A 25,529-nucleotide genomic window follows, 5' to 3' on the forward strand; every position below is an offset into this window, starting at 1 on the left:
AGACTGGCAGCACCACGGTGGAACCCCAGGCATCTGCAGGGGGGCATTGATGGGTGGGGAGGTACCAGACAGGCCCAGTGCTAGCCACTGTGAGTGATGCATTGCCAGAGACATCGGCCTCTGGCTCTGAGGGCCCCCAGCCCTGCTCCCCATCACCACATCCCTGCTCATCCCCAACAGAAAAGGAGAAAACTCAACTTCTTGAGGATTTATTGGACCGGGGGCTGTGCTGCCTTCCAGCTAGACCCCAGCAGCCCCTGCATCAGGAAGGGGCTGCCAGAGAATCAGTCCTCAGGGTCCCCACTAGTGTTCTGCATTTCTCCAAGTGCCTGCTGCTCCTCCGTCAGCCACACTGCCATGGGGTGACCTGGCTGAGCCGTTGGGAATCCTGTAAGTCCCCAGCTTGCCAAGTGATCTTGGCCATATTCCTTGCCTTGTCTGGGCCTTAGTCTCCTTACGCTCCATGGGAGTATGTTATTGTCCTGTCAAAAGACAGGGCTGGGCCCACTCACAGTCCAGTCCAACTCAGTATCACAGATTCCATGGAAGCAGATGGGGTTCAGATCCTGTCTGTGAGTCACCGTAGCTGCTGCTCTGAGGTCTTTGTCTCTCAGTTTCCGTCCAGCTTAAACCCATTCAGGTGCCAGGGCCTCGGATCCCAGAGAGCCAGGCATCCGCAACCCCTGGCAGGAGGAGGGAGTTGGAACAGAGCAGGGAGTGGGCCAACCCACAGGCCAGGTACTGGGGTGGGGTCAGGAGGAACTGGGCTTCTCCACAGAGGGGTAGAGCTTGCGCAGGCTGGAGTCCAGGAGGAAGTCCACTGACCTGTGGGGCAATGGAGGGTCATGAGCAGGCAACCAAGGGGTGCTAATGGGGGAATGGGAGGCAGGAGGTCAGGGCTAAGAAAGGGACTCCTGGATGCAGGACACAAGTGCCATCCTGGTGTCAGCCATCACCCTCTCTTTATTCAGTTGGGAAAACTGAGGCACAGAGAGGGTAAAAGACTCACACAGGACCTCAAGGTCAGCTATGTTCCTGAGGAGAAAGACTCCTCCTCCCACTCTATGTTCATCTAGTTGGGTTGGCCCCATCTCTGGTTCTAAGGGAAGGCACGTGACCCAAGCCGGGCCGGTCGGAAAAGGGAAGCTGGCTCAGGGATGGGCACCCAGTCCAGTATGGACCAATGACAGCCTTCCTTGGGATTTTTGCTGTCACTATTAAGAAGCTTCCTATGGGGGGACTTCCCCAGCAGTCCAATGATTAAGACTTCACCTTCCAACGCAGGGGATGAAGGTTTGATCCCTGGTGGGGGAGCTAAGATCCCACATGCCTCGCGGCCAAAGACTAAAACATAAAAAACATAAAACAGAAGCAATATTGTAACAAATTCAATAAAGACTTTAAAAATGGTCCACATCAAAAAAAATTAAAAGGGCTTCCCTGGTGGCGCAGTGGCTAAGAGTCCGCCTGCCGATGCAGGGGACATGGGTTCGTGCCCCGGTCCGGGAAGATCCCACATGCCGCGGAGTGGCTGGGCCTGTGAGCCATGGCCGCTGAGCCTGCGCATCCGGAGCCTGTGCTCCGCAATGGGAGAGGCCACAACAGTGAGAGGCCCGTGTACCGCAAAAAAAAAATAAAATAAAATAAAAAAATAATAAAAAAAAGAAGCTTCCTATGGGGCTTGCTAAGCTGGGGGGAGGGGAGCTGGGAGCTGCTGGGAGCCATCTCTGTTCCCATGAAGGAAAAGTGACTGAAGCCAACACGGGGTGGGGCGGGGAGAAGGCCAGCAGAGAGACCCAGACCCCTAATAACATCAGTTGAGTGCTTGGATCCAGCCATGCCTCCAGGTAGCATAGCTTTGGACTTTTCGGTTATGTGAAACAATCAATTCCTATTTTACTTAACCCAGTTTCAGTTGGGCTTCTGTCACCAAAAGTTCTCAAAACCCAACCCTTCCAGGGTGCACCTGTTCCTGCCTACCTCTGGTGGTTTTCTAACACTGAGTTTTTTTTCTGGGAATTTACTTGTCCTGCGTCCCATACTCTCATAGCACCTCCTACCTTTATGGCCAGAGTACCTGCCAGATCATATGACAAGGGCCTAGACTGTCCTTTCTACCTCAGGAGCCCCAAGTGCCAGCCCTGCCTCCGCTACAACTGTTCTGTGAAAAGTGGATACACCCCCATACCTCTCAAAGGTTATCCCCGCCTGTAGGGTGGATGATCCCTGGGGCTGGGAGGAGCACCCACCTGTCGATGGGGTGGATGATGATGGGGATGGCCAGTAGTCCCAGTGCGGTGGTGGTCCACCTGCGGACAGCCAGAGGCCAGCGGGTAGCAGTGCCCAGGATATAGAGAGAGGCAGCACACACACGGTTGATAGTGAAGCCTGGGATGGCCACAGAGGCCAAAGCCTGCCACACGAAGGTGTCCACCATGGCCACGGTCACCCTGGTGCTGCAGCCTGCCTCAGGGCTTGGCACCTGGCAGGCACAAGAGACATTTAATCCAGCAGAGGCAGAGGCGGGAAACCCTGTGGACAAGGGGCATGAGGCTGGACCAGGGAGAGGGAAGTGAAGGGGGTTGGGGACAGAGCCACGCTAGTGTTGGGTTCTGGACTCCACCAATTCAGGGCTGAGGGTGGACTCACTCATATCCAGCACTAGGATATAGATTACGTCACCTGCGCTGGGGACAGGGTGCACTATGCTACAAACGGTACCGGGGTATGGAGTCTACCAGGCCAGGTTGTGGGGACCGGACTGTCCCAGAGGGACTTAACCACATGCAAGGCTGTGGACTGACCACAAGGGGAGTGGACGGGGGTGGGGGGTTGAGGGGCAGGTTAACACTCACGTCTCTCGCTTTCTTGCCCTTGTCAATGGCATCAGCCAGCACGTAGGAGCTGGACACACCGTAGCTCAGCCACACGACAGATACAGGCACCAGGGAGCGGAAGGCCTCCCCCACCTCATTGGCGTAGCCTGGTGGGGAGGGGATATTTAATTCCTGAGCCTTTGGGTTGTTCCACAAGGGAGCACTTGAGTGAGCTGGTTCTTATGTCATTCTGCTGAGCAGTAGCTGGGTGACCTTAGACAAGTAATTTTACCCCTTTGAGCCTCAGTTTCCCAGCCTATAAAATGGCACTCATGATGCCCACCCCAACTCTCCCCTCGTGGAAGAGCTGAGCGCAGACACCGTTCTCATCACTCACTTGCCTTCACAGCCTGGGTTCTAGAAGCATCTGAGCTGATGGCCGAACAGGCAGTGAGAGAGACTAAAGGCAGCCCCACTGACCAGGGGCTCACCATATGCCAGGCCTTTATGTACTTTATCTCATTCTACCCTTAATATTACCACCCAATGAGCGAGACCCTGCGTTCATCCCTTTTTGCTGAGGAGGAAACAGGCTCAGAGCCAGGGAGGAGCCAAGATGAGAGTCCAGATGCCCTGACTCCACAGGCCTGTGCCAGGCATGCCACAGAAGGCGATCCGATCACCTGGTTCCATCCTCCTACCTGAGCTGCGGCTTCCACCTGGGAGTCTGACCAGCAGAAACCCCGAGGGCAGGGCTGGGAATACCAGAGCTGTGTGACCTTGAGCAAGTTCAGAACCCTCTCTGAGCCCAGTCTCTTCCCTGGCTGAATGAGAACTAAGATCCTCCCACCTTCTCCAGGTCCCTGACCGGCGTCTGGCAACCCCTGCTTCCCCAGACACGTGGTGTAGGGTCGCTGTCCCCCTGCCCCGCGCTCACCCAGGTACCGCACCCACGTGTCCCGGAAAAGGTCGCGCTCGGCCCCCCGCGGGGGCGGCTCGGACATGGTGCTTCCTCCTTGGCCTCAGTCGCTGCAGCGTGTACTACCGCCTCGGCTTCCACCAGCACTCCCGTTCGCAGCGGCGGGACGAGCTGAGCCGAAGGTCCCCAACTGAAGCATAGGTCATGTAGTCCCCGCCAGCAGGGAGCGTCTGCAAATTCCCCCCGCGCACCGGAGCCCCTCTCCCAGGTTTGAGTTTTACAGCTTAATTTTCTTCACGTTTTCTCTAGAGTCGAGCGGTTGGCGCGATCCTCTTCCAGCACTGGCTGTAGTGTTGGAACCAAAGAGACGGAGGTTCAAATACGGGATGCTACACTTCTTGGCTCTGTGACCTCGGGCAAGAGCCTGTAACTTCTCTGTGCCTCACTTTATTCATTTGTTAATTGGGCAACAGGACTGGTTCAGTCCTGGGACGGTTTCGAAGATTAATTATACAGTCGTCATTTATTGAGTTTACTACCGGCCAGACCATTGGCTAAAGACTCTAGACGGATTACTTCTTTAAACCCTCCCACCAGCCTGGGACACCGCCCCCCCCCCATTTTACCGATGAGTAATAGAGACACAGGAAAAATATTAATAGATCACTTTCCCAGGACATATAACTGCTGAGTAGTGAGGCTGGCATTTGACTCCAGGCAGTGCAGCTCCAGTTCCCATGCTCCTAAGGTGAGCTGAGTAAATGAGGCTGGGGGAGCGAATGGTGAGAACCCTGGTGATGTGGATGCTTGGACTCTTAGGAGTCCCTACCCCATGCTCATTTATCAAGCACTGGAGTCTAACTGGACCGAGCCTCTTCGGGGCAGGACCACGAATGAACGAATGAGGCCAGGGAAACGGGGTTGGGGTACAAGACTTCAGGGAAATGAGAACAGAATGAGAGGACGTGGGGTTATTGATTACTAAAGAGTAAACTCTTCCCCTGCTGCACCTCAGTTTACCCATGTGAGGAATAAGTGCACTTCACTAAAGCTCTGTGAATCCTTTGGGGGTACCAGCGAGCAAAGGCCCAGCCTTTAAAGACAGGCAGTCCTGGGTTCAAATGCTAGTTGTGCCGCCTATGAACTGTCAGCCACGCCTGTAAGAAACAAGAGTAGCCAAAATTTACTGAGCGTACACTTGTACCAGGCTTTCTAAGCGCTCTGAATGTATTAATTCCTTGAATCCTTGCAATAAGGCGATAAACACAGGGCTGTTGCCTGGTACCCAGGAGGCGCTCATTAAAGAATTAGCTTTATTATCATCAAATAAAGGTCACAGCCTCCCTGTTGAGGTCCCTGGTTTCAGCCCTGGGAGTCTTCATCATTGTAGGATCATGTAGGGCAGCCAGGTCAACTGTGATCTCGCAGGAAGCTGGGATCGCGACTCAGTGATCCTCAACCCCAGAAACACTGGCAGTGCCTGCGCGGAATTAGGAGACGGTCCCTAAAGTCACGTGATCGTCGCTTCTCCGTGACCCTCCCAATCCAGGTCCACCGCAGGCGCTGCGCGCGCTTGCCAGACCCGCACTATTTGGCGCGCTCTGAGAAGCCCGAGTTGGGCGGGGTCTCCGTCCTGACCGTTAAGATGGTCAGGTGCACCCTTAGTGCCCTTAGCAAAAATGGCGGAAGACGGCCCACCGGCTGGGCCAATCAGGGGGCGAGCAGGCCGTCAGGACGCCTTCAGCGCACGGAAGGAGACGAGCAGATGGCTTCTGCGCATGCGCCCCGCTTATTGAAGGGGAGAAGCAGGCACCCCACGGCGGAAGTTTGCGTGTGTGAGTAACTGTGAGGAGCGAGGCGGAAGGCGCTGACTTCCACGCCCTGCGCGCTGAACGTTCTTTATTCATTGGTTACTTTTCCTAACAGAGCGCTGTAAACCAAGGTCAGGATATCCTCCTGAGGGGTCTGGCTGGGAGCCATGCGGCCTCGGGGCCTCGTGTCAGTTCCAGCCTTGCCCCTGACTCCTGCTCCCTCAGCTTGGCCGGACCATCTCCCCAGGATGGGTCAGGGCCTGGGTTTCTGAGGGGTGGAAGCTTCAGGACTCACACCCACCGCCAGCCTCCCTGGCCCTTCACGGAGCTGGGATCCCTGGAGGTAACTTCCCTGTGCTTTGTTTGCACTGAAGGACAGTGGCTGGGTACCAAAGCTCACTGTCCCAGGAAGCTGAGTCACTGACAATCATTAGTAATTTAAGAGGCAGCCAGTGGGACCCAGGAACTGCTGGATTCCTCGAGGCGAGGGAGAGGCCTGCCTGTCTACCCTTGAAAGGGAAGACCTATGCTGACTCGGGCCCTCTCCCAAGACTTGGGAAAAGCTAAAAGATCCTAGCCTGGGTAGAAAGTTCAGAAGAGCCTCAGACCCCCACCATAACTCTAGCAACCGGCTACCTTGCTATTCCTCATTATGATCTAGACTTACATGTTCATTTGGGAGCAAGTTCCTCCCCTGCAGCTGGCTTCCCTGAAGTGTTAGGTCTCAATTTCTCCCCTTTTTCCTAATTTCCTCCCTGCCACCCCATGGTTCCCCCCTCCCTGTCTCATCTGTCACTGGACAGGTGAAGTTGGCACAGCTTATAAGACAGATGCTGTCACGGTGCCCAGCCCCTGGGGACTCCTTAGTAATTTGAGAGGCAAGGAGGCCCACTTCAGCTAGTCTCCCTCTTCCTAATTCTGAAATGAAGGCTCCCCAGATCCAGCCCCGAGGTCTTTCTTCTAGCCCAGTTTCTTTGGGCGTCAGAGTGCTGGGAAAATGACTGCTGCAAGGGATAGAAACTGACAGGGAGATGCTGAGGGAGCCAGGCCTGCTGTGGGAGGAGGCATTACTTTGGGGTGACTGCCCCCAGCTGTTTCATCTTCTCTTCTGAGGCTTTGTCTGGAAGCAGGACCTCCACGGTAAAACTGACCTTCTTTGCATGAATGAAGCTGTAGGTGTTGTCAAACCGCAGGACATCTGAGGGGAGGGGAAAAAACAGACATTCAGGCAATTCTGACAAAGAGCTTGACACAGTGATTTTGGTTGACTGAGCAAGGCAGTGTGGTAGGTAATGAGGCTGAAGGTAGCATAAGCAATGGTCCTTCACCTTCTGAAACCTAGTCTAGCTGGGTTACAATATGTTCATGAAGAGAAAAATATATAAGAACATGCCAAGTGCCAGATGAGTGGCAGAGACAGTCACGTCTGTAACAGCTTGGAACGAGGGGGCCCTGTAGACTGAAATCATGTGAAAGGCTTTTTAAAGGAGTTAGAGCTTGAACTGGGTCTTGAAAGGAGGGAGTAGAATTAGTTGCAGCAGTAGTTATTATAATAATAATAATAGTAATGGTAACAACAGCTATTTATGTGACTCAATACTGGTATGGCAATCTATATATATTATTCACAATAACTCTTGAGTTCAGCATTAGTACTGTGTTATATAAAAAGAAAGTCACTGTGTCACACAGTGAGGAAGGGATGGAGCTGGAATTTCCCTCTGGCCTGCATTGCTGCCTGACTTGGGCCCTAGAAAGCCTAATCCTGTTCAGTTTCTGACAAAAGGTAAAATATGCAAACTTTTTTTTTTTTTTAAAGAAGATGTTGGGGGTAGGAGTTTTGTAATTTATTTATTTATTTTTGCTGTGTTGGGTCTTTGTTTCTGTGCGAGGGCTTTCGCTAGTGGCAAGTGGGGGCCACTCTTCATCCGTGGTGCGCGGGCCTCTCACTATCGTGGCCTCTCTTGTTGCGGAGCACAGGCTCCAGATGCGCAGGCTCAGTAGTTGTGGCTCACGGGCCTAGTTGCTCCGCGGCATGTGGGATCCTCCCAGACCAGGGCTTGAACCCGTGTCCCCTGCATTAGCAGGCAGATTCTCAACCACTGCGCCACCAGGGAAGCCCAAAATATGCAAACTTTTGAACCAGAAACTTACCCCACAGAAAGATAAATGGACAAAGATGCTCAATACACCCCTATTTGTAGTAATAAAAGATGAGGAAAACTAAAATGTTCAAAGAAGAATTGCTTTAAAAGTTTTTATTGAAATACTATTCTGTATAAAAAGAAAGAGGTGAGCTTCATAGAAGTGACTGGGGAAACTAGTGACAATATATCCTTAGGCTAAAAAAAGCAAGTTGCAGAACAATTTGTAAACCATTTCTAACATTTTTGTTAATATATGTAAAAAAATTTTTTTTGGCTTTGTTACTTGGTCTACCTACATTGACAAGTTTTACAATTTCAAAATTCCTTCAAATATACACTGAATAACATATATAATTCCTATGAATGTATATGGGTGGGCACATGTCCTGTATATTATGGAAACACATAATGCTTCTAAAGGGATGGAAAATATTTGGTAGGATAATACACAAGATCTGTTAGTGGTTTCCTCTGGGGAGAGAAAATGGGCATGCAGTTGGCAGAAAAGGCTTCCAACCCTTGGCCAAGGAACAGACTGCTTTTAATCTAACCCTTCTTTTTTTGAGAAGTTTTTCCATTCCAGTCAAACACCCCTTCCAAAGAACAGAGTGGGAAAACAAAAACACTAGCTCTGCCCCTTCCCTATCCTGGTCTCTAACTTTTCCCAGCCAAAAAAACCCTGTGCATTTAATCCTGAGATTTAACCTTTCCCCTTTTCTGCCCCTGGATAAAATGCATAGTTTTAGACTGAGGGCAGACACACCATTCACCCTTTTCTTCATGGTGTGAAGTGAGTAATAGTCATTGATTTTCTCTCTGAGCCAGAGCTCTTTCAGGACCAGTGGTGCCTCTGGAAAGAGGGAAGCTTCCTCTCTGACCTGGATGACAGAGCCTTAGCAACCAGAGTCAGTCATGCTAGAGAAGAGGTCTTTGAGCTCCTTGGACCAAGCATCAGGATTGAGATGACTCTGCCTAGCATGATGTTCTGCCCTCAGAAACAAGGAAGGGGCTGTTGTGACGCCCAGGCCCGAGGGAAGTGGTTCATTTTGACACTAATCATGTACTCACAGACTTGTAGAGGCCCCAGAGATCCTCCAGGCTGGGGCTCCTTCACTTTTGTTGGGGAACTGACCCCCCCTGAGAATCTGATGAAAGCATACAATTTCAGATCCCATGGAGCCCATCATGGACCCTCTGGGGCAGTGGTTCCCAATGGGAAAGTCACCATTCTGAAGAGAGGAGGAGCTGGGGGTAACTGTGCCCTCTCATTTATGTATTGAGAAAACATATATATTCTTAGTGTCCTTTTATTTCTTTTATATTCCAGATAGGAGAGTATATTGACTTTTTAATTATGTGTGTAGGTGGTTATAATATCTATGAATTTCATTTCAGAGTAGTAAAGGGGACATTAGACACCACTTATTATAAAAGGGAGGTGTTTGGTCTTTAAAGATTTAGAATCACTGTCTTTAAAGATCTATATCACTAAAGATTTAGAATCATAGACCCCAGATTAAGATCTGCTCTAGCCTACTCCCCTCATTTTAAGGAAAAAGAGAGCAAAATCTAATTAGAGACACTCGGAGAGTTACTGGCAAAGCTGGACTCAGAAACCGGGTCTTCTGGTGCCTGGAGGGGCTGTTTAACCTTCCTACAGTGCTTCAGCTCTTCTAGACCACAATGCACGCTCCAGATCTTTTTTTCTGAATCTTTTTCTTTCCTAGAAGAGTACTCTACACTCAGGACCTCAGGAAATATTAGTTGGGAGAAAAAAAAGTGGAATCTCCCAGTCAAGGCCCCACAAGCAGATAAACATTCCATCTGGGAATGTATCCAAGGGGAACTATAATTTGGGATTTGCAAACCTAAGCCTGATTATGTTAAAGGGTTCATGGTACTACAGAGAGGTAGTGGGCAGCGCTGGAAAACGGTTTGGGCTCTGCTGAGTTTGGGTAAATTACTTCCCAGGTCTGGGACCCCACTCTCTCCTCTGTCACATGATCATCTCTAGGGTAGTCTGTGGTCACGAGATCCTGTACCGGGACCCTAGGATTCTCTCCTGTCTCCGTTTCTTGGTGTCTATGCAGGCTACGCTGTGGGAGAGATAACATCCCCTCTCTATACCTCAGCTTCCCTGTCCTTTAAAAGAGAAATTCAAGCTTATATGTACAAAATGCTTTATGCTCTGAGGATGACAGTGTCTGGGCTGGTGCTAAGCCTTGTTCTTGATGAAGCACACAGTATACCGCCTTCTCCCTCAGGACCCGACAGCTCACTAACAAGAATACTTCTCCTCCCTGGGGAGCCAGACCACAGAGTATATGTGAGGAGGGGGCGGTGGAGACTGAGGTTGCTTGGGCTGTGGGGGAGGACACAGGATCTGAGGTTGGGGCAATGGTGTGGACAAGTACAGAGGCCAAGACATCTGTGGGGCTAGTTCAGACTTCTGGCAGTGCTGCCATGAAAACAGGGCGCAGGGCTTCTCCCATCTCTGGCACTATCTCCCCAGTGGCCCTTCTCCCCCAGGTTTTCCCCTAATGATAATAATGGTGGCCACAGTGCGCTGAGTGCTGCGTGGCAGGCATTACGCTAAGTGCTGCACAGACCTGATCGCATTTCATCATCAGGTGTCCCTATGAGGTAGAGAATTTGATCCCCATTGTAGCAATCAGGAAACTGAAGCTCAAGGAGGCCAAGTCACTTGCCTAAGGACTAGTCAGTGGTCAAGTCCATCTCAGCTTGATAACAAAGCCCTTGCTGTCACTGATTTTCCATGCCTGGCCCCTTGGCTCAGACAGAGAGGAAACTGGAGATTTGATGGGGGTTTTGTGTGTGTGTGTATGTGATTTTTCTGCTTATAAATGTAGTACATGTTCTTTGTAACATAAACTGTATTTGCAGGGCCAGTATAAAGAAACGAAAGCCCTCTATAAGCTTCCTACCACCATTAGCATTAGCAGAGTCCCCAGAATTCTTTTTTTTTTTTTTTTGGTAGGTAAGAAGTGAATTTATTTAGAGAAACACACTCCACAGACAGAGTGTGGGCCATCTCAGAAGGTAAAAGCGGCCAACCCCAGAATTCTTTTGACCTTTTTTAGCCAAAGTGAGTATACATCATATATGCTAAGTCTCATGCTTTATTTTTTTTTAACATGTATCAGACATCTTATATGTCAGTTTATTCTCTTTAATGCGTATACTGTATTCCATTATATGGATGGACCATAATTTACTTAACAAGACCTTCTTAAGGCCATTTAGTTTATTATCAGTTTCCCAAACTGCTAGGAACATCCATGTACCTATATCTTTGTGTTTTTGTGTAAATATTTCTGTACAGTAAATTTCCAGAGGTAGAATTGCTGAGTCAAAGGGAATTTAATCGATATTGCAAAGCTAAGTGAGGTTAAACACCTTTTCAAATGTCTATTTGCCATTCTTATTCCTCTTGGGTAAACTTCCTGTTCATGTTCTGTGGCCATTTTTTGATCAACTTGGAGATGAGTGAAGTTCAGCAGAGTCAAGGCTAGGTTTGTCAGCACTCTGCTCACCCTGTGATCCCTACACCTACGTAACGTGTTCTGCCTCTCTGATGTCTGGGGAGGGCGCATCCCCAGGAAATGTCTAATGGCAGTCACAGCCCCAGTTACACCTGGACCAGGTCACCTTGAGCCTGTCATCTCACCTCTCCAGGCCTAGGGTTCCTCACCTATGCAAGAGAGGTTGAAACTGATGGAGCTCCACTTCTAGTTCTAACAGTGTGAGAACTTAAATCCATGGAGAAAGAGGGACCTCCCGGGCAAACAGCTAGAGCAGGGGCTTCGAGCCAAGACAGAGAGACTTACAGATGCCAGGATCGCTGCAGGTGAGGGTCCCATCCTCAGGGACCAGGTGGGCATTGTACCTCTGGTTGGAAAGCACCTCTGTCATCTCCCCTGCCCTCTGCCGCTCCCCCACTTTGGTCTTCAGGAAAATCCCAAAACCGATGTCCGAACCATCCGACATGAACTGCCACCTGCAGGAGACACCCACCCACTTAGACGTGATTCCGTCTGCATGTTCCCTCTCTGGGGTCCTGCCACCAGGGCTTCTCCCACCCCAGCCCACCGCCAGCACCTATGGCCAGAAGGCTCAGGTCTCCTGGAAGGGTCCAGAACCCTACCTGAGGACGCAGCCTGGAAAGAGAATTTCATACTCCACTTGGTGGGAGGAGCCCCGGGAAATCTGCACACTGTGTTCGTACTGCTGTTTCAGCTGGTCTCGCACGTAATACTTCTTGGGGATGTCACCCCCATAGTTGATCTAGAAGCAGAGCACGGAGTGAGCTGGAATGTGCATTTGAGCCAGGTGTCTCTGGTCACCTCCGGCCCCTGGCAGCCCATACCTTGGATTTACACTTGGGGTCTCCATCAGGGTCAGTCATGGTGCCCCCATACTCCACAGGCAGCTGGTCAGGGCTGACATATTTCAGTAAAACCTCCTTCCAGTTTGCTGGCAGGAGAGGGAAGGAAGGAGAGAAAAGGATCACCACCAGGGCAGGAGTTCATCACAGCCCTGGCAGTCTACACAAAAGAGGCAGAAAAAACCTGTCTGCCCCCGCACACAAAACATGGGCATTGGAAGCACAGGACATGCGCACAGCTCTGCAGGGGGTTCAAGAGGAGCTGTCACCCAGATGACTGCCCTGTTCTGGACCAGGAAGCAGGAGACAGAGGTCCTGTCCCCACTGCCTCTGGCCAGCGAAGCAACCTGAGGCAAATAAATCACTTCATTCTGAGCCTAGTTCCTCCTGCCCTGCAAGGTTATGGTGGGAGTGAAGTGAACTAAGTACTTGAGAGGGTGTTCGTTGTAAACTGTAAAATGCCGTACCTGTATGAGAGTGTATTATCACTCCCAGGAAGAGGGGATACAAATATTTGAAGTGCAAGCAGGAGGGAACAAAGAAAGGAGGGGAGGGCATTCCACGCAGAGGGAACAGCGCATGTGGCAGGCAGGAGGGCAGTCAACATGATCTGCCCTAGTTAGACTGAGCGTGAGGTCATGACCACTGTCACCTACTGTGCTCACTCGTGATTTATTGAATGAATGCATCACTGTAGACCGACCCCTTAAATGGGCTCCCTTGGCTTTACCCCAGCCACAGTTTCACTTCTCTTGTTTTGTAGGCTGTTTGGCTACCAGTGATTTGGTTTTTTTTTTTTTTTTTCTTTAAATAACCAAGCCCTTTCCTGACTAGGAGAGTTTGCCTCAAGTCCAACCAAGGCTGAGATCCATTTCTGTGCCAGATTCCTAAACAAGTATCAGCCAAAGACAATATTTTGATACTGGATGGAAACCTTTCCCTGCTGACGACAGAGACCAGATACAGAGAGCAGCTCCAGGTCACAGGGTACCACCGAGCATCCTCTGTGGCTGGTGCTGCCCATAAACCCACAGGGATGGTCCAGGGTCTCCCAGCCTTAAGATTTCTAGGGACTTGAGACCATGCAACTCCAGGGGTGCTTTAATCTGTGCTGAGTACCAGTAACCAGCCCAGGGTGAATTTCTCCCCTCCTCTATTGAAGATCCGATACCTTCCCAGCCCGAGGCGGGTTTGGTTGAAAGGGTTTCAGGTGTGGGTGGGGGAACTGACTGAACCTCCTCTGCAGCTCCGCTGCCAGGAAACCGAACTGGCTCATGCTCATGGTGGGTGGCAGCCACAGAAAAGCCAAAAATCATTAGAGCCTTTTCCTCAGACGTTGTTTCTTCACCCAGTTCAGCTGGAGGGTTGGAATAAGGCCAGGAGGATTCTTCCCATCTCACAGAGAGGAACTGAGGCTACAAGGACAGAATTTGTTGCACTAGAGCCAGGACCAGCACCCAGAAGTCCTGTGCTTTCCAGACTGCTTTGCACCACACCCAGGCTCAGCACACATTTGGAAAACCTCCACTTTCAATGTGGTGCCTGAAGGTGAACATTCAGAAACCTTCAGAATTCCCTACCCCCAGTTCAACTCCACAGGTGGCATTAAGCCGTCCACGAGCCAGTCCCAATCTCCCTTTCTAGGCTTTTCTCCCACCACCCCACATCACGCTCCAGCCAAACTCGACTCCTGCCTGTCCCTGGCTGGCTTGATTCCCATGGGTCTTCCTTGCTGGCTTCCCCTCGTCCCCTGGTGTTCTCCTGCTGCCGTGCCTATCCAGTGTCCTTCTGCTCTCTTCCCCGCCAACCTCGCAATCGCTTCTTCACTCCCTGGTGGGCTCCTCTTTCTCTTGATGCCCTTGAGCCTGGATATTCCCCAGGCTTCAGCCTCTGTTCTGTGGGCAGTCTTACCTCCTCTCAAGGTTTTAGCTGCTGTCTCTATCTAAAACTCCAAATCTCCAGACTGGAGTTTGCTGCTAAGCTTCAGGCCCAGGCATCCCCAACATGTGTACACCTCACAGACTCCTAGAACTCAACTTCAAGCCTTTCCTTCTGACTGTATTATTCCCCAGTGGAACTAACTGCATCAGAATGACTGCAATGCTGTCACTCATGCCAGATACCAGGGAGCCATTCTAGATTTCTCTTCCTCCCTTCCTACATCCAGTCAATTGAGTTCTGCTGTTCCACTTCCTACGAAAGTCTGAAATCCATCCTCTCCTCTCCGTCCCTACAGCCCCCGCCGTGGCTCAGGCTTGCAACACCTGGTACGTGGGCTGTGGCCACGGTATACAAACTGGTATCTGTCCTGAGAATCAGGTCCTGTACCCCACCCCCTGCCCCGGCTCAGGAACTCCTCTCTGGTGCCCAGTGGCCGGTGGAGTTGTGTCCCAGCTTCCCGACACAGTGCCCTGGATTCTCTGTGACCCAGCTCCTGGCACCTGGCTCCCTCTCCACGTCATCTCTCGCACACCCTGCCGTGTGCCCTCTTCAGCTGCCCGTGCCATGGTGTGTAAGGTCTTTGCTCATTGTTCTTATTTCTGCCCAACAGCTTCCTGCCTTGCTTCACCTGGCTACCCTACTCATTCCATAGCTCGCAGGTGAGGGAGGCATCGCCCCCTCCCCAGGCTGGGCGGGGTGAGTGCCCCTGCTCAGTGTTCCCATGGGCTTTTCACCTCCTCTCTTTTACACGTAACATCTTGCGCTGATATACATCTGTTTGTGTCTCCCTTCTCCGAGAGGCCACAAGCTCTTCAAGGGACTCTGTCTTACCTCTGTGGCCTTGACACCTACCTAGTCCAGGGCCAGGCACACAGCAGGTGCCCATCCAATGAATCCATGCGTACTTGCCCTCAACTGAAAGCAACCTCTGCTCCTGTGACCTCCCTTCTCTGCTGCATCTATGCCTTTTCTTTTTTTCTTTTTTTTTTTTTAAAGGAATTTTATTTATTTTTTGGCTGCATTGGGTCTTTCTTGCTGCACGTGGGCTTTCTCTAGTTGCGGTGAGCAGAGGCTACTCTTCATTGCAGTGCGCGGGCTTCTCATTGCGGTGGCTTCTCTTGTTGCGGAGCATGGGCTCTAGGCACGCGGGCTTCAGTAGTTGTGGAACGCGGGCTCAGTAGTTGTGGCTCGCAGGCTCTAGAGCGCAGGCTCAGTAGTTGTGGTGCACGGGCTTAGTTGCTCCATGGCATGTGGGATCTTCCTGGACCAGGGCTCGAACCCGTGTCCCCTGCATTGGCAGGTGGATTCTTAACCACTGTGCCACCAGGGAAGTCCATCTATGCCTTTTCTAGTTTGTGTCCTAGCTTTCTCTTAAAAGTCTCCTGTTTCACTGCAAGCTTATTGAGGACAAGGACTTGCATTCCATTCATCTTTGAATTTCCCCGTAGTGTCTGAGAGAAAGAGTTCTTAGGAAAACAGACAGGAAGCCCCTTGCTAGGGCCCAGCCTGCTCCTGGGTCCCACTGCTCCCAAACCAGCAGAGGGAGCCTTCGCCCCGGCAGCTCTGGCTCTCTAATGCCATCCCCAGCGGGGCTGCAGCCATGCCGTGGAGTGGAGGAGGGTCTGGGCTACTCACCCCCCAGGACCATGATCTTCTTACGAGTGTCCTCACTCAGGAAGGGTTTGATGAGGTTATAGGCCACAGGAAACAGCTTGGGGGCTGGAACAGAGACCAGGCCATGTGAGGCCAGGAGCAGTCCCCACTCTGTCCCTAACAGTGTCCACCATAGGCCCCAGTGTCTGGCCATGCACTCCCTGGTGCTGTGGAGCCCACACAGGCAGCCCTATGTGAGGCTCGGCTTTCCTGTCTGTACAGGGGGGATGGTCTTCCTTTCTCACGGGGCTCGGTGGCTCGAAGGAGGTAACGAATACTAAAAGCTTTGTGAATTACAAAGTGGTCTGCGTACATCATGGGTCGGTCTTCTGAACAGGTCCTAAGACCCCACCCTCCACCCCTGACTTCGGCTCACTCTATTTCACTCTCCTTAATCTGTCCCAGTAATATTTTTGGCCCCTCTTTCCCATTGGGCTTCATCACAGGTAGTTGCCAACTTACCTTTAATGACAAAAAGACGCTTCAGTGTTTCAGGGTAATTTTCCTCAAACATGCAGAGAAACTGTGGAAAGAATCCAGTGGGCTCAGAACTCTGTGCCAGGGAGGGAGGCCCTTCTTCCTCTGGCTTCCCCCACCCCACAGGGCCTCCTAGCAGAGGGACCCACCCCCCCAACCCACCCCCCGACCCTCACCTCTCACCCTCCACCACCCCCGAGCCCTGGCCTTCACCTCTCCATAGGCCTCCACAGCTGGCTTCCAGAGATGTTTGAGACCAAGCCCCTCACAGTCATAAATCAGGGTGATGGTCTCTATCTTGTTCCCCGTCTGCAGGGGACAGAGGAACAGAAAGTCACATCAGGCTGCCCCCCACACAACACACACACGGAAGCCCACCCCGGTTCAGGGAAAGTGCTGATTGTACCCTGCACCCATACTGCAACCAGATCCGGCAGGGCCGTACCTAGGGTTTTCCGAATCGAGATAATTACCCCAGGCCGGAACTGCGGCCTAGACAAGTCACCCTTCCCGTTTAGATCTCCGTGTTCTCATCCAGTAAACAGCTGGGTGAACTTAGATTACATCTGAAGTCGCTCCTGTTCTGCAGTTTGACCCGGTGGCCCCCCTCGTCCTCTGCACCCCGTGCAGCCACTCATCTCGCAGGCACAGATGCTCTCTATCCAACCTAAGCCCTTAAGGTGCATCTCTAACGCTTCTCTGCGTGCCCAGCCCCACAGGGCCTCTGCGCACACTAGGTTCTCAGTGAATGTGGATGACACTGTTGAAATGTCCCCAAACGTATCACATGGTCTCACTGGATCTTTACGACTGCTGAGGAGGAGGGCAGGGGAAAGGACCATGGCAGCTCCGCCTCGCTCTTCAGTCTTTTTCCAGTAAGAGAATTAGCTGTCCTTAGCTTTGTCTGAATTCAGAGTTAGGGAAGCACAGAATCTGAGCTCACTGACACCAGCGGCACCCAAATACTTGTCCAGGGATAGGGTGGTCCCTGACAAGGATTCCTCTGGTGCCCAGATAAAGGAAGAAAAGTAATGATAACGTAGCATGTTTTCTATGAAGCTAAACTTTACCCAATTAAAGGACGGCCCTTTATTCTGAGACAATGCCGTCCCTATAGTTTGGTGGGTTAATTATGACAATTAGGGACATAGATCAGTCCCTAAAACTTTGCAATTTCACTGGTCTATGAAACCTAAACATCAGGGCCTAAAGCTGCCCTTAAAGCCACGTGTGACACCCACACTTCTGCGTGACCACCTCCACCGGGCGTAACTCCTCTTCAGCCGTGCTGGTCCCCTCACCTTTTCGGTCTGGCAGGCGCACTCCCGCAAAAGCAGCTCGCAGTCCCGCATCTTGGTCTTGACCAAGTCCTGTTTGGTGGCTGAGAGGAGCAGACCCTTGGCATCCAGAGGTCCAATGATGTCGTACCAGATGGGGCAGCCATCCAGGTCGTAGCCGCACATGCCCCCTGAGAGATACTGTTGGACCACCTGGGCCCAGACAGAGATGGGGGTGCCTGGTCAGCAGGCCCCGGGCAGCCATACCTTCCCGGTGTCCAGGGCCTTCCTCTGGGTTCATCCGCCCCTGGGTGCCAATGGATACTCATTCAATGACTTGGCATTGTCAGACCTTTCCTCTGAGGGTCCCAGTCCCATAGACCCAGGATACAGATCATGGGTCTAACAGACCTCACGTGGTGTGGGGCGGGATAATCTGTTCTCACCTCTGGAGGCTGCCAGCTCATGATGTTGTCAATGTCCTTTTGCTTTCGGACCTCCACATGCTGCAAACACACGAGGGCTTTAAAAAAGCAGGGCGGGGAGGGGGTGGTCCTTAACAGGCATCTAGCAATGGGTGACAGCACGAACAGACCACCGGACCACAGGTAAGTCACGAGAAGGCAACCAGCAGGAATGGAAAAGAAGGAAGTGCCTGTTTCAGAGATCTCAGCAGAACAGATTATAATTCTTGGCTGGCCCAGAACTATGAAAGCTCTGTTTCCAGGGAAGGGAATGCACTTTGTCCTGGAGGATAAGGCAGTACGGGTCGGCTAATACTCAGATATGTCACATAAGCCACAGGCGGTGATTGGGGTGGGAGGGGGTGGACAGAAGTCCAAGCACGGCGTGATTCTGATGGGCAGAAATGGAGGCAACAGTGGGCTTCGGAGCCAAATGGGTCTCACCTTCCGGAGCATGGCCTCAGACTTCTGCAGGTCAAAGCTTCTTGCTATAACAGGGAAACATGGTCAGGGTTAGGATAGCAGCCTGGGCGCCAAGGATGGGAAGATTTCCCTGCTCCTGTGCGGAAACGCCTGCTGACTCTCAGATCACCCCACATATAGAAGCTAATGTGAGGACATTCACTGCTTCTAGAGCACCACAGCCCCTGGGCTTGTGGGGAAAGCAGGTCAAGGTTCAGGGCAGGTGGGGGCAGCATTGCAAGTTCAGGGTCAAAAGAGTTTTACCCTAGTGGATGCAATCAGGTGAAGGGTCTTATCTCCTGCCAGGGAAAGCAAACCCTGGGCCCCCTTATCATTTACCCTTCTCCTTCCACAAAGTTAATCTCCTCCACGGTCTAACATCCAGTCCTGAGAGCTTGACCTGCGGTTCAAAGATGAATACAGCTGCCGCATAATCTGGGGCAGGACTGGCAGAACATTCCAGTAGGATGGAGGGGAGATGAGCCTCCAGTCAACCTTGCCATATCCTCAGAGGACCCATGCATACCCCAGGGGGACACAGAGGGCCCTCGTCCTCCCAGGGTTCCCAGAAAGTTTCAGAATTAGAGTTCACCTGGCTCAACTCAATTTCATGTACAAACCCTGACATGCTGTCCTGCTCAAACTTGAACACAAAGACCTCCCTGCCCGCCAAGGCCATCTGCTCCCAAACAATCCAAGCTGCCATTTGCACACAGCCCTCACTATTGTACTGAGCAGAGACCCTCTACAGAGACATTCAGAGAGGAGGGGCGGGGGTGCTTCCTCAGCCACGTGACCACCTTTCCAATACTCGCAAATTCTGTGCTGCCACCCTGAGTGCTCCCTGCTATCATGCTGCCCGTCCATGGATCCTTTAACCATCCTTCAAAGCTTGGTTTCAAGTCCATCAACTTCCCTTTGGATGTTTTCCAGTTTGCCAGCGCCCCTCTTGAAGTGTGTGGTCCAGAGCACAGGTGTTGCCTACCCTTCTCCAATTAAGCCTAAGAACTTTCTCGGCAACAGGCCAGGCCCTTAACTCAGGCGAAGCTTACAGTCAACTGAAACCCCCAAATCCTTTTCACCTGTGCTGCTTATGAATCCTCTACCCCATAGGTTGAGAGGTGGTTTTCTGGATCTATCCCTATCAGATTTCATCTTGTTATGGCCAGCTGCATTTCATCTTTTTTTTTTAATTTTTTAATTTTTGGCTGTGTTGGGTCTTCGTTGCTGCAGGCAGGCTTTTCTCTGGTTGCAGTGAGCAGGGGCTACTCTTCATTGTGGTGCGCAGGCTTCTCATTGTGGTGGCTTCTCTTGTTGTGGAGCATGGGCTCTAGGCACACGGGCTTCAGTAGTTGTGGGACACGGGCTCAGTAGTTGTGGCTCATGGGCTCTAGAGCGCAGGCTGAGTAGTTGTGGCGCATGGGCTTAGTTGCTCCACGGCATGCGGGATCTTCCCAGACTAGGGCTCGAACCCATGTCCCCTGCATTGGCAGGCGGATTCTTAACCACTGCACCACAAGGGAAGCCCCTGCATTTCATCTTTTAAAGAGTTTCTGAGATCCAGATTCTGACCAATTTTGCCATTTGACCTATGAACTGTCCCTCCCAGCTGTATGTCCTCTATGGGTCTGATTGACATCCAGATCTGCTGACAGCCCTGGAACCTGGGCCAGACAGGCTGCCCTCTGGACTGTCACCAGCCCCTTAATCACTGCTCTTCGGGAGTGGCCGAGCACATTCCCTGACTCTGCTGCCCTGAAATGCAGTCCACTCACCTGCACTCAAGGATACGACAAGAGATTTGACCAATGCCATACCCTGTCATGTGTGCTAGACACACGTTTGCAGAAATGAGCAGCCTTCCCTCTTGGGAAGTTCCTTCTCATGGTCACCCTTCACATGCCATTGTAGCAGCAGGGGGCAGCTTTCAGAGGAATATAATCTGGGTTTGCATCTCAGCCCTTCCACCTTCTTCCTGTTTGACCTTGGACAAGATACTGCACATCTCTGGCCAAATCATCCAGTGAGCTAGAAACACTTGGAAGATGCAAGGCACCATGCTATCATGTTGGGGTAGCCCAGCTGGACCTGAAAGTGGGACTCCTCCATGGGAGGGACACGCCCAACTGTGAGGAGAGTCATCTTCCTTGGGAACAGGAGTGGTGGTGGACTTCGGGCCCCCTTATCTCAGGGAGGCTCTCCAGTTAACCTTTAGCTGCTGGGGTCCAAAATCCAGGGTCTTTTAGGGCCCTCTCGGAGTTTCCATTGCCCCTGGCAGTACCGGCCTGATGCCTCTCCAGGGCTCCTGCCACCCTGGTCAGGGGCAGCTCAAAGCATGGCTTAGGGCACTGCCAGAGAGGCCGGCCTGGGAGCAAGCTGTCCTGGGTTCTTATTTGATCTCTTCCTGTCCTGGAAAACAAAGAGACACAGACCTGCTCTGCCAGGCTCACAGGTTTCCTCCACCTCCTCGTTTTATCTTGCCATCTGAGCCCCCTCGCTGGGGTGCCCAGAGCTCAGGCCCACTCGGGGGGAGGCAGTGATCTGTGTGCCTGCTCTCGGGCCTGGGGCCCAGCAGAAAGCCAAGCCCATGTCGGGGGAAGGGAGGAACCCAGTGCTCACTCGAGAAAGGGAAGAACCCAGTGCTCACTCACACCTAGATTAGACAAAGACATTCGGCTGGCATGTGCCTTGCAAATGTTTCCTTTAGATGAAAAGGAGAAAAAGAAAAGGTTTCTCTAAAAAAAAAAAAAGGGGGGGGGGAATTCCCTGGTGGTCCAGTGGTTAGGACACCGAGCTTTCGAGCTTCCACTGCTGAAGGCCCAGGTTCAATCTCTGGTCAGGGAACTAAAATCCCGCAAGCTGTGCAGCGTGGCAAAAACAGAAAAGAAAAGAAAAGCAAGGCGACAAAAACCCTAATTGAAATTCACAGTAGAGTCTGACCAGGCCTGAGCTCCTGCCCAGGGAAATGTGAGGCACAAATAAAGTGCAGAGGAGATATTTTCTTGGTTTGAAGAGGCAGAGCTTGGTTTCAGGAGGCAGCTGTGGCTTACTGGAGAGGACGATGGCCTGGGAATCAGGGGCCCTAGGTTTCTGCCCTGATTCTGCTTTGCATTAGCTGTGTGCCCTCAGCTAAGTGCCCTCTCCTCTCTGAGCCTCAGTTTTCTCATCTGGCAAATGAGGATAACTGCACTCTTCTATATTCCTGCAAAGAGAGGGGTTATCCCAGGACTGGGGAGTTGGGGTGCCTGGGAAACCAGGGCCCCAGGCCAGCCTTCTCTCAGATAAAAAAAGAGCTGCGAAGCTGTTCAATTCAACAGCTCTCTGAAACCACACTTCCCCCACCTCACAGTAGCTGGGTAGTTTGTTTGATCATCTCGCAGCTGGCCCTTTAATGCAGCGCTGTCTGCCCACTCTCCCCACCCGCCCCCTTCCAGCTACAGCCCTTCAGCAAAGGCTGGGCCAAAATGTCCTCCAGCTCTGGACTGACTCCACCGCCGCCTCTTTGCTGCCTCTCCACCCTCTCTGAGTGGGTGGGGTGGGGGGAGTTCACAGCTTTTTAGGGGGAAAAGGGCAAGTGGCACTTTCAGAGGCACACAGGGTCTGCTCTGGGGGGCCTGCTAGCTATCAGCCTCTCAAGAGTGTGCCAGCTCTATTCAGTTTCTGGACAGAAAAGGAAAATACATCTCTTCCCCTGTCCCAAGACTCGCAGGGTATACATGTGTGTGTCTGTGTCTATAAATAAGTAATTGGCCATGACTTATACTTTAATATTTTGGGCTCTGATTCTGTTATCACGATTTAATCTCTGCTAATCTAACACAGAGGAATTTTCTCTATTATTTCTATGTCTGGCAATAAAGTTTCTACAAAGCCAAAAAAAAAGTGTGTCACAAGAACCAGAGAGGGTGGCACATGACTTGAATCACAGGAGAGGAGGAGAAAGAAAAGAACGGAAGGATTTCAGGAGTTGCAACATGGGGTTGAGTCTGACCCTGATGCTAGTAGAAACGTGTACACTGCATCATCACGGGCATAGCACTGTCATGTCCCATCTTGCCATAGGCAGGGCACCCTGTCTCATCCAGCTCTCCCAGAGAGGAGCCTCAGACAGATGTTCACCCCTGGACCAGGTACCAGAGCCAGGCCAGGGCAGAGCTGGAATGGATCTCAGGGCCATGGAGCCAGATGATGGCTTGAGGGGAGTTTTGTTAACCTAGGTCAGGCTGAACCCCACCCACCGTGTTCCCCGTGCATTCTGCCCCTCCTTCAAGCTGCCACAGAGAGGGCCAGTCTCTCCCACGGGCCAAGACTCTGGTTCTAAGCTTGGCTCTGCCTCCAACTTCCCACAAGCTTGGGGCCTTTCTTGGCTTTTCCTCAACCTGTTTCCCCACATCCATCGGCAGAGTAGATTCATCGAGTGGATGGAAAGGGCACCGGGCTGGGAGTCAGCTGACCTGGCTCTAGTCCTCTCCCTGCCTGCAGTTCAACACTGTGCGACTTGGGGCAAGTTACCTCACCTCTCTGAGCCTCAGTGTCGTTATCTATCCAACAGGAGGGTTGAGGTTATATCATTGCCAAGAACGCTTTTAGTTCTGAAGGTTGAATACTCCAGATTCTGAGATTGCCTGGGGCAGGGTTTCCAGAGGGTGCTATTCTGTTCCCCAGCCCAAGCCCCTGCCCCAGCCTCCCGCAGCCCCTTTTTCCTCACCTCGGAGCCAGCGCAGGAGAAAATAGTCATCTGGATTCGGCAGACTGGGCAGCACATCCTGGACATTCTCCCGAAACTGTAGGGAGAGGCAGCTGGGTGAGTAGCAGGTCCCACCCTGACCGCCCTCTGCCCGGGACTCTCCATAGAGGTTTTTGCTGGACCCCTGCTCAACACGGGTCAACTCTGCAGACACTGGCTGAGCACCTGAGCAGCGTGGGACACTCTGTCGGTCATGCTGGTGGGAGCTGAGTAGCAGGAGGAGGGGAGAAGGGAGTAAGACACTGCCCCTGCCTGGCTGTGCGCACTTACACGCTCCAGTGTGATGGCTGGGCAGAACAGCCCCCAGCTAACCGCCACAGCAGACACTCTGGGGTGTGCCACAGCAAAAGCGTAAGTTTACCAAGCATTCCTCGTGTGCCCAGCACCGACCTCGGTGCTTATTCATTCTTCTAGAGATATTACTGCTCCCGTTTTACAGATGAAGTAATTAGAGCTCAGAGAGGCCAAGTAACATGCCCAAGGTCGACAGCTAGTAATCAGCAGAGCTGGGATGCAAACCCCGGTCTGTCCCAGGCCAGAGCCTGCACTCTTTCCACCATGGCCTGTCCCCTTAGTAATGGAATGGTGAGCAATGTGTCCAGGGAGCAGAGGGAAGGAAGAGTTTGATGCTGACTGGGGCCAGGAAGAGGGTGGTCTCACACTACTTCATATAAAAAATGACATTTGAGCTGGGCTTGAAGGACTCCAAAGGCAGCAGGAGGAGGAAGGAGGGCAATCCAGGTGGAGGGAAGAGTTCCAGCCAGAAGTCATGAAGGGGGAAAGTGTAGGGAGTGCCAAACAAGAGAGCTGGACAGTGACCCCAAGGATGGCCACGCCCCCTCCAACTGCTCATTACCCTGCAGGTGAGCATGCCCCCACGTGCTGTGCTGTCCCCAAGCCTCCTGCTCCCAGCCACTCACCTTTCCCTAGTCAGTGACCTACAGGGCAGCCACAGAGAGGATCAATGAGGACCCGCCACCTCTGCCCCTTGCCTAGGTCAGCCAGGGACTCAAACCATCCCATCCCCCAAACAGCTCCCAGACCCCCAGGGAGACTGGCATGAAGCCACCCCTTACCAAGGACACTACCCAGCCCCTGATATCTAGTTTAATCACCACCTAATCCCTTCTCTGCCTGACTTCCCCTGCAGGTCAGCAGTAAAATCTGAAACCTCCCTACCCGGCCTCCCTGGGATGGGGAGGCCCAGCCTGGGGCAAGGCCTCCATGGGACTGGAGCCTCTGCCCCACTACCACGGCAGAAGACACCTGCCACCCGCCCCCTCCACCACTTTCTCAGCAATGGAAAACTGCTGTGGAGGCTCCAGACCTAAGACTGGACGCAAACAGCTCCAGCTCCAAGAACAGCCAACCTTCCCTCTCTCCCCAAGGGCAGCAGGGGAGATCCAGCTGGTGGGAGAGGGTCCGGCCCTGGAACTGTTGCCCCCTCCTCTGCCCAGGCGCCAAGGCAAAGCTAGGCTTACCTCCTTGCCTTTTGAAGAGCATCAGCCCCAAGTCCCCAGCCCGGGAGGGGCCTGGGTTGAGGGAGGGGCCTGGGTTGCAGGACGGGGTGGGGAGCTGGTCTCAACTCAAACTAGCCCCAACCCAGTCAGTCACCGGTAGGATCCTAGGCTTTGCACTTGAAGCTGCTCCTTTCCACATCATCTGGTCCAACCTCCTCAATTCCTTTCCTCAAGGAGCGAACAGAGAAGGACCGGTTTTGCCCAAGGTCGCAGAGAGACTTGGTGCCAGAGCAGGAGCCATCCAAGTCTCCTAAGAAGCCCTCCGGCCCTTTCCATCGTGCCACTGCCCCTGCAAGAGGAAAACCTCCCGGAAATGGGAGGAAACCTAGGGCCCTGCCCCTGCCCCTGCCCCCAGGGCCCGGCTGCCAGTCCCGAGAATGAACTTTGCCTTTGTGCCCTCAGCTGCCTCCGTGGGCTTCCAAGCAACCACTTCTTCCCAGGTGGCAGCGCCAAGGGCTCGCTCGCGGCTGGGGCTGGGACGACCAAACTTCCCCGGGGTCCCCTCGGCGGACGGAGGGGAGCGAGGGAGGGGGCGACCGCGGACCGCTCGGTGCGGTGGCTGCCGCTCCTTCCGCCGCTCGCCGCGGACCCGCGCTCGCCCCCCATCCAGCCCCTTCCCAGCCCGCTGCCGCCAGAGGATGGGGGCCATCGCCCGGGGCGGGGCCGGGCCGGGACGGGGTGAGGGCTCACCTTGGCCAGTGCCTCCTTCTGCCTGGGGCTCAGATCGCCGACTCTGCCGCTCATCGTGGCCCAGGCTCTGGGCGCGGCGGTTGCGGCAGCAGACAGAGCACGGACTCGTTCTCCGCCGCGGGAGTAAAGTCCCAGCCTTTTGCCGGGGCCGCGGTTGGCAGCCAAGCCCCGCCTCTTAAAGGATCCCAAGGGGCGGAGTA

At 52.7% G+C, this 25,529-nt stretch overlaps 2 protein-coding genes across 8 annotated transcripts; both read right to left on the minus strand.

Annotated features, from left to right (window-relative positions):
• Nucleotides 1–193: 193 nt before the first annotated feature.
• Nucleotides 194–4,232, minus strand: MTFP1 (mitochondrial fission process 1). The gene is made up of 4 exons (XM_027124308.1): nt 3,754–4,232; nt 2,856–2,983; nt 2,250–2,482; nt 194–825 (listed from the first exon to the last, which is right to left on the minus strand). The coding sequence occupies exons 1-4, from the start codon at nt 3,818–3,820 to the stop codon at nt 753–755; spliced, it is 501 nt and encodes a 166-aa protein (XP_026980109.1). The 5' UTR covers nt 3,821–4,232; the 3' UTR covers nt 194–752.
• Nucleotides 4,233–5,614: 1,382 nt separating this feature from the next.
• Nucleotides 5,615–25,529, minus strand: LOC113629685 (SEC14-like protein 2). Of its 7 annotated transcripts, none has more exons than XM_027124311.1 (13): nt 25,330–25,452; nt 24,734–24,928; nt 23,081–23,156; nt 18,355–18,398; nt 17,893–18,013; nt 17,471–17,659; nt 16,383–16,478; nt 16,155–16,215; nt 15,675–15,758; nt 12,081–12,187; nt 11,859–11,998; nt 11,542–11,711; nt 5,615–6,744 (listed from the first exon to the last, which is right to left on the minus strand). In XM_027124311.1, the coding sequence occupies exons 3-13, from the start codon at nt 23,144–23,146 to the stop codon at nt 6,614–6,616; spliced, it is 1,209 nt and encodes a 402-aa protein (XP_026980112.1). In that variant the 5' UTR covers nt 23,147–23,156; nt 24,734–24,928; nt 25,330–25,452; the 3' UTR covers nt 5,615–6,613. The 7 variants fall into 7 exon arrangements, with proteins under 7 accessions (XP_026980112.1, XP_026980114.1, XP_026980110.1 ...); XM_027124313.1 differs by having other exon boundaries at nt 17,893–17,952; nt 25,330–25,450; XM_027124309.1 differs by lacking the exon at nt 24,734–24,928 and having other exon boundaries at nt 17,893–17,952; nt 25,330–25,529.

This window comes from Aethalodelphis obliquidens, unplaced genomic scaffold (genome assembly GCF_003676395.1).
Source record: "Aethalodelphis obliquidens isolate GAN/ISIS:26980383/991018 unplaced genomic scaffold, ASM367639v1 scaffold28, whole genome shotgun sequence".
In the NCBI taxonomy this organism is placed as follows: domain Eukaryota; kingdom Metazoa; phylum Chordata; class Mammalia; order Artiodactyla; family Delphinidae; genus Aethalodelphis; species Aethalodelphis obliquidens.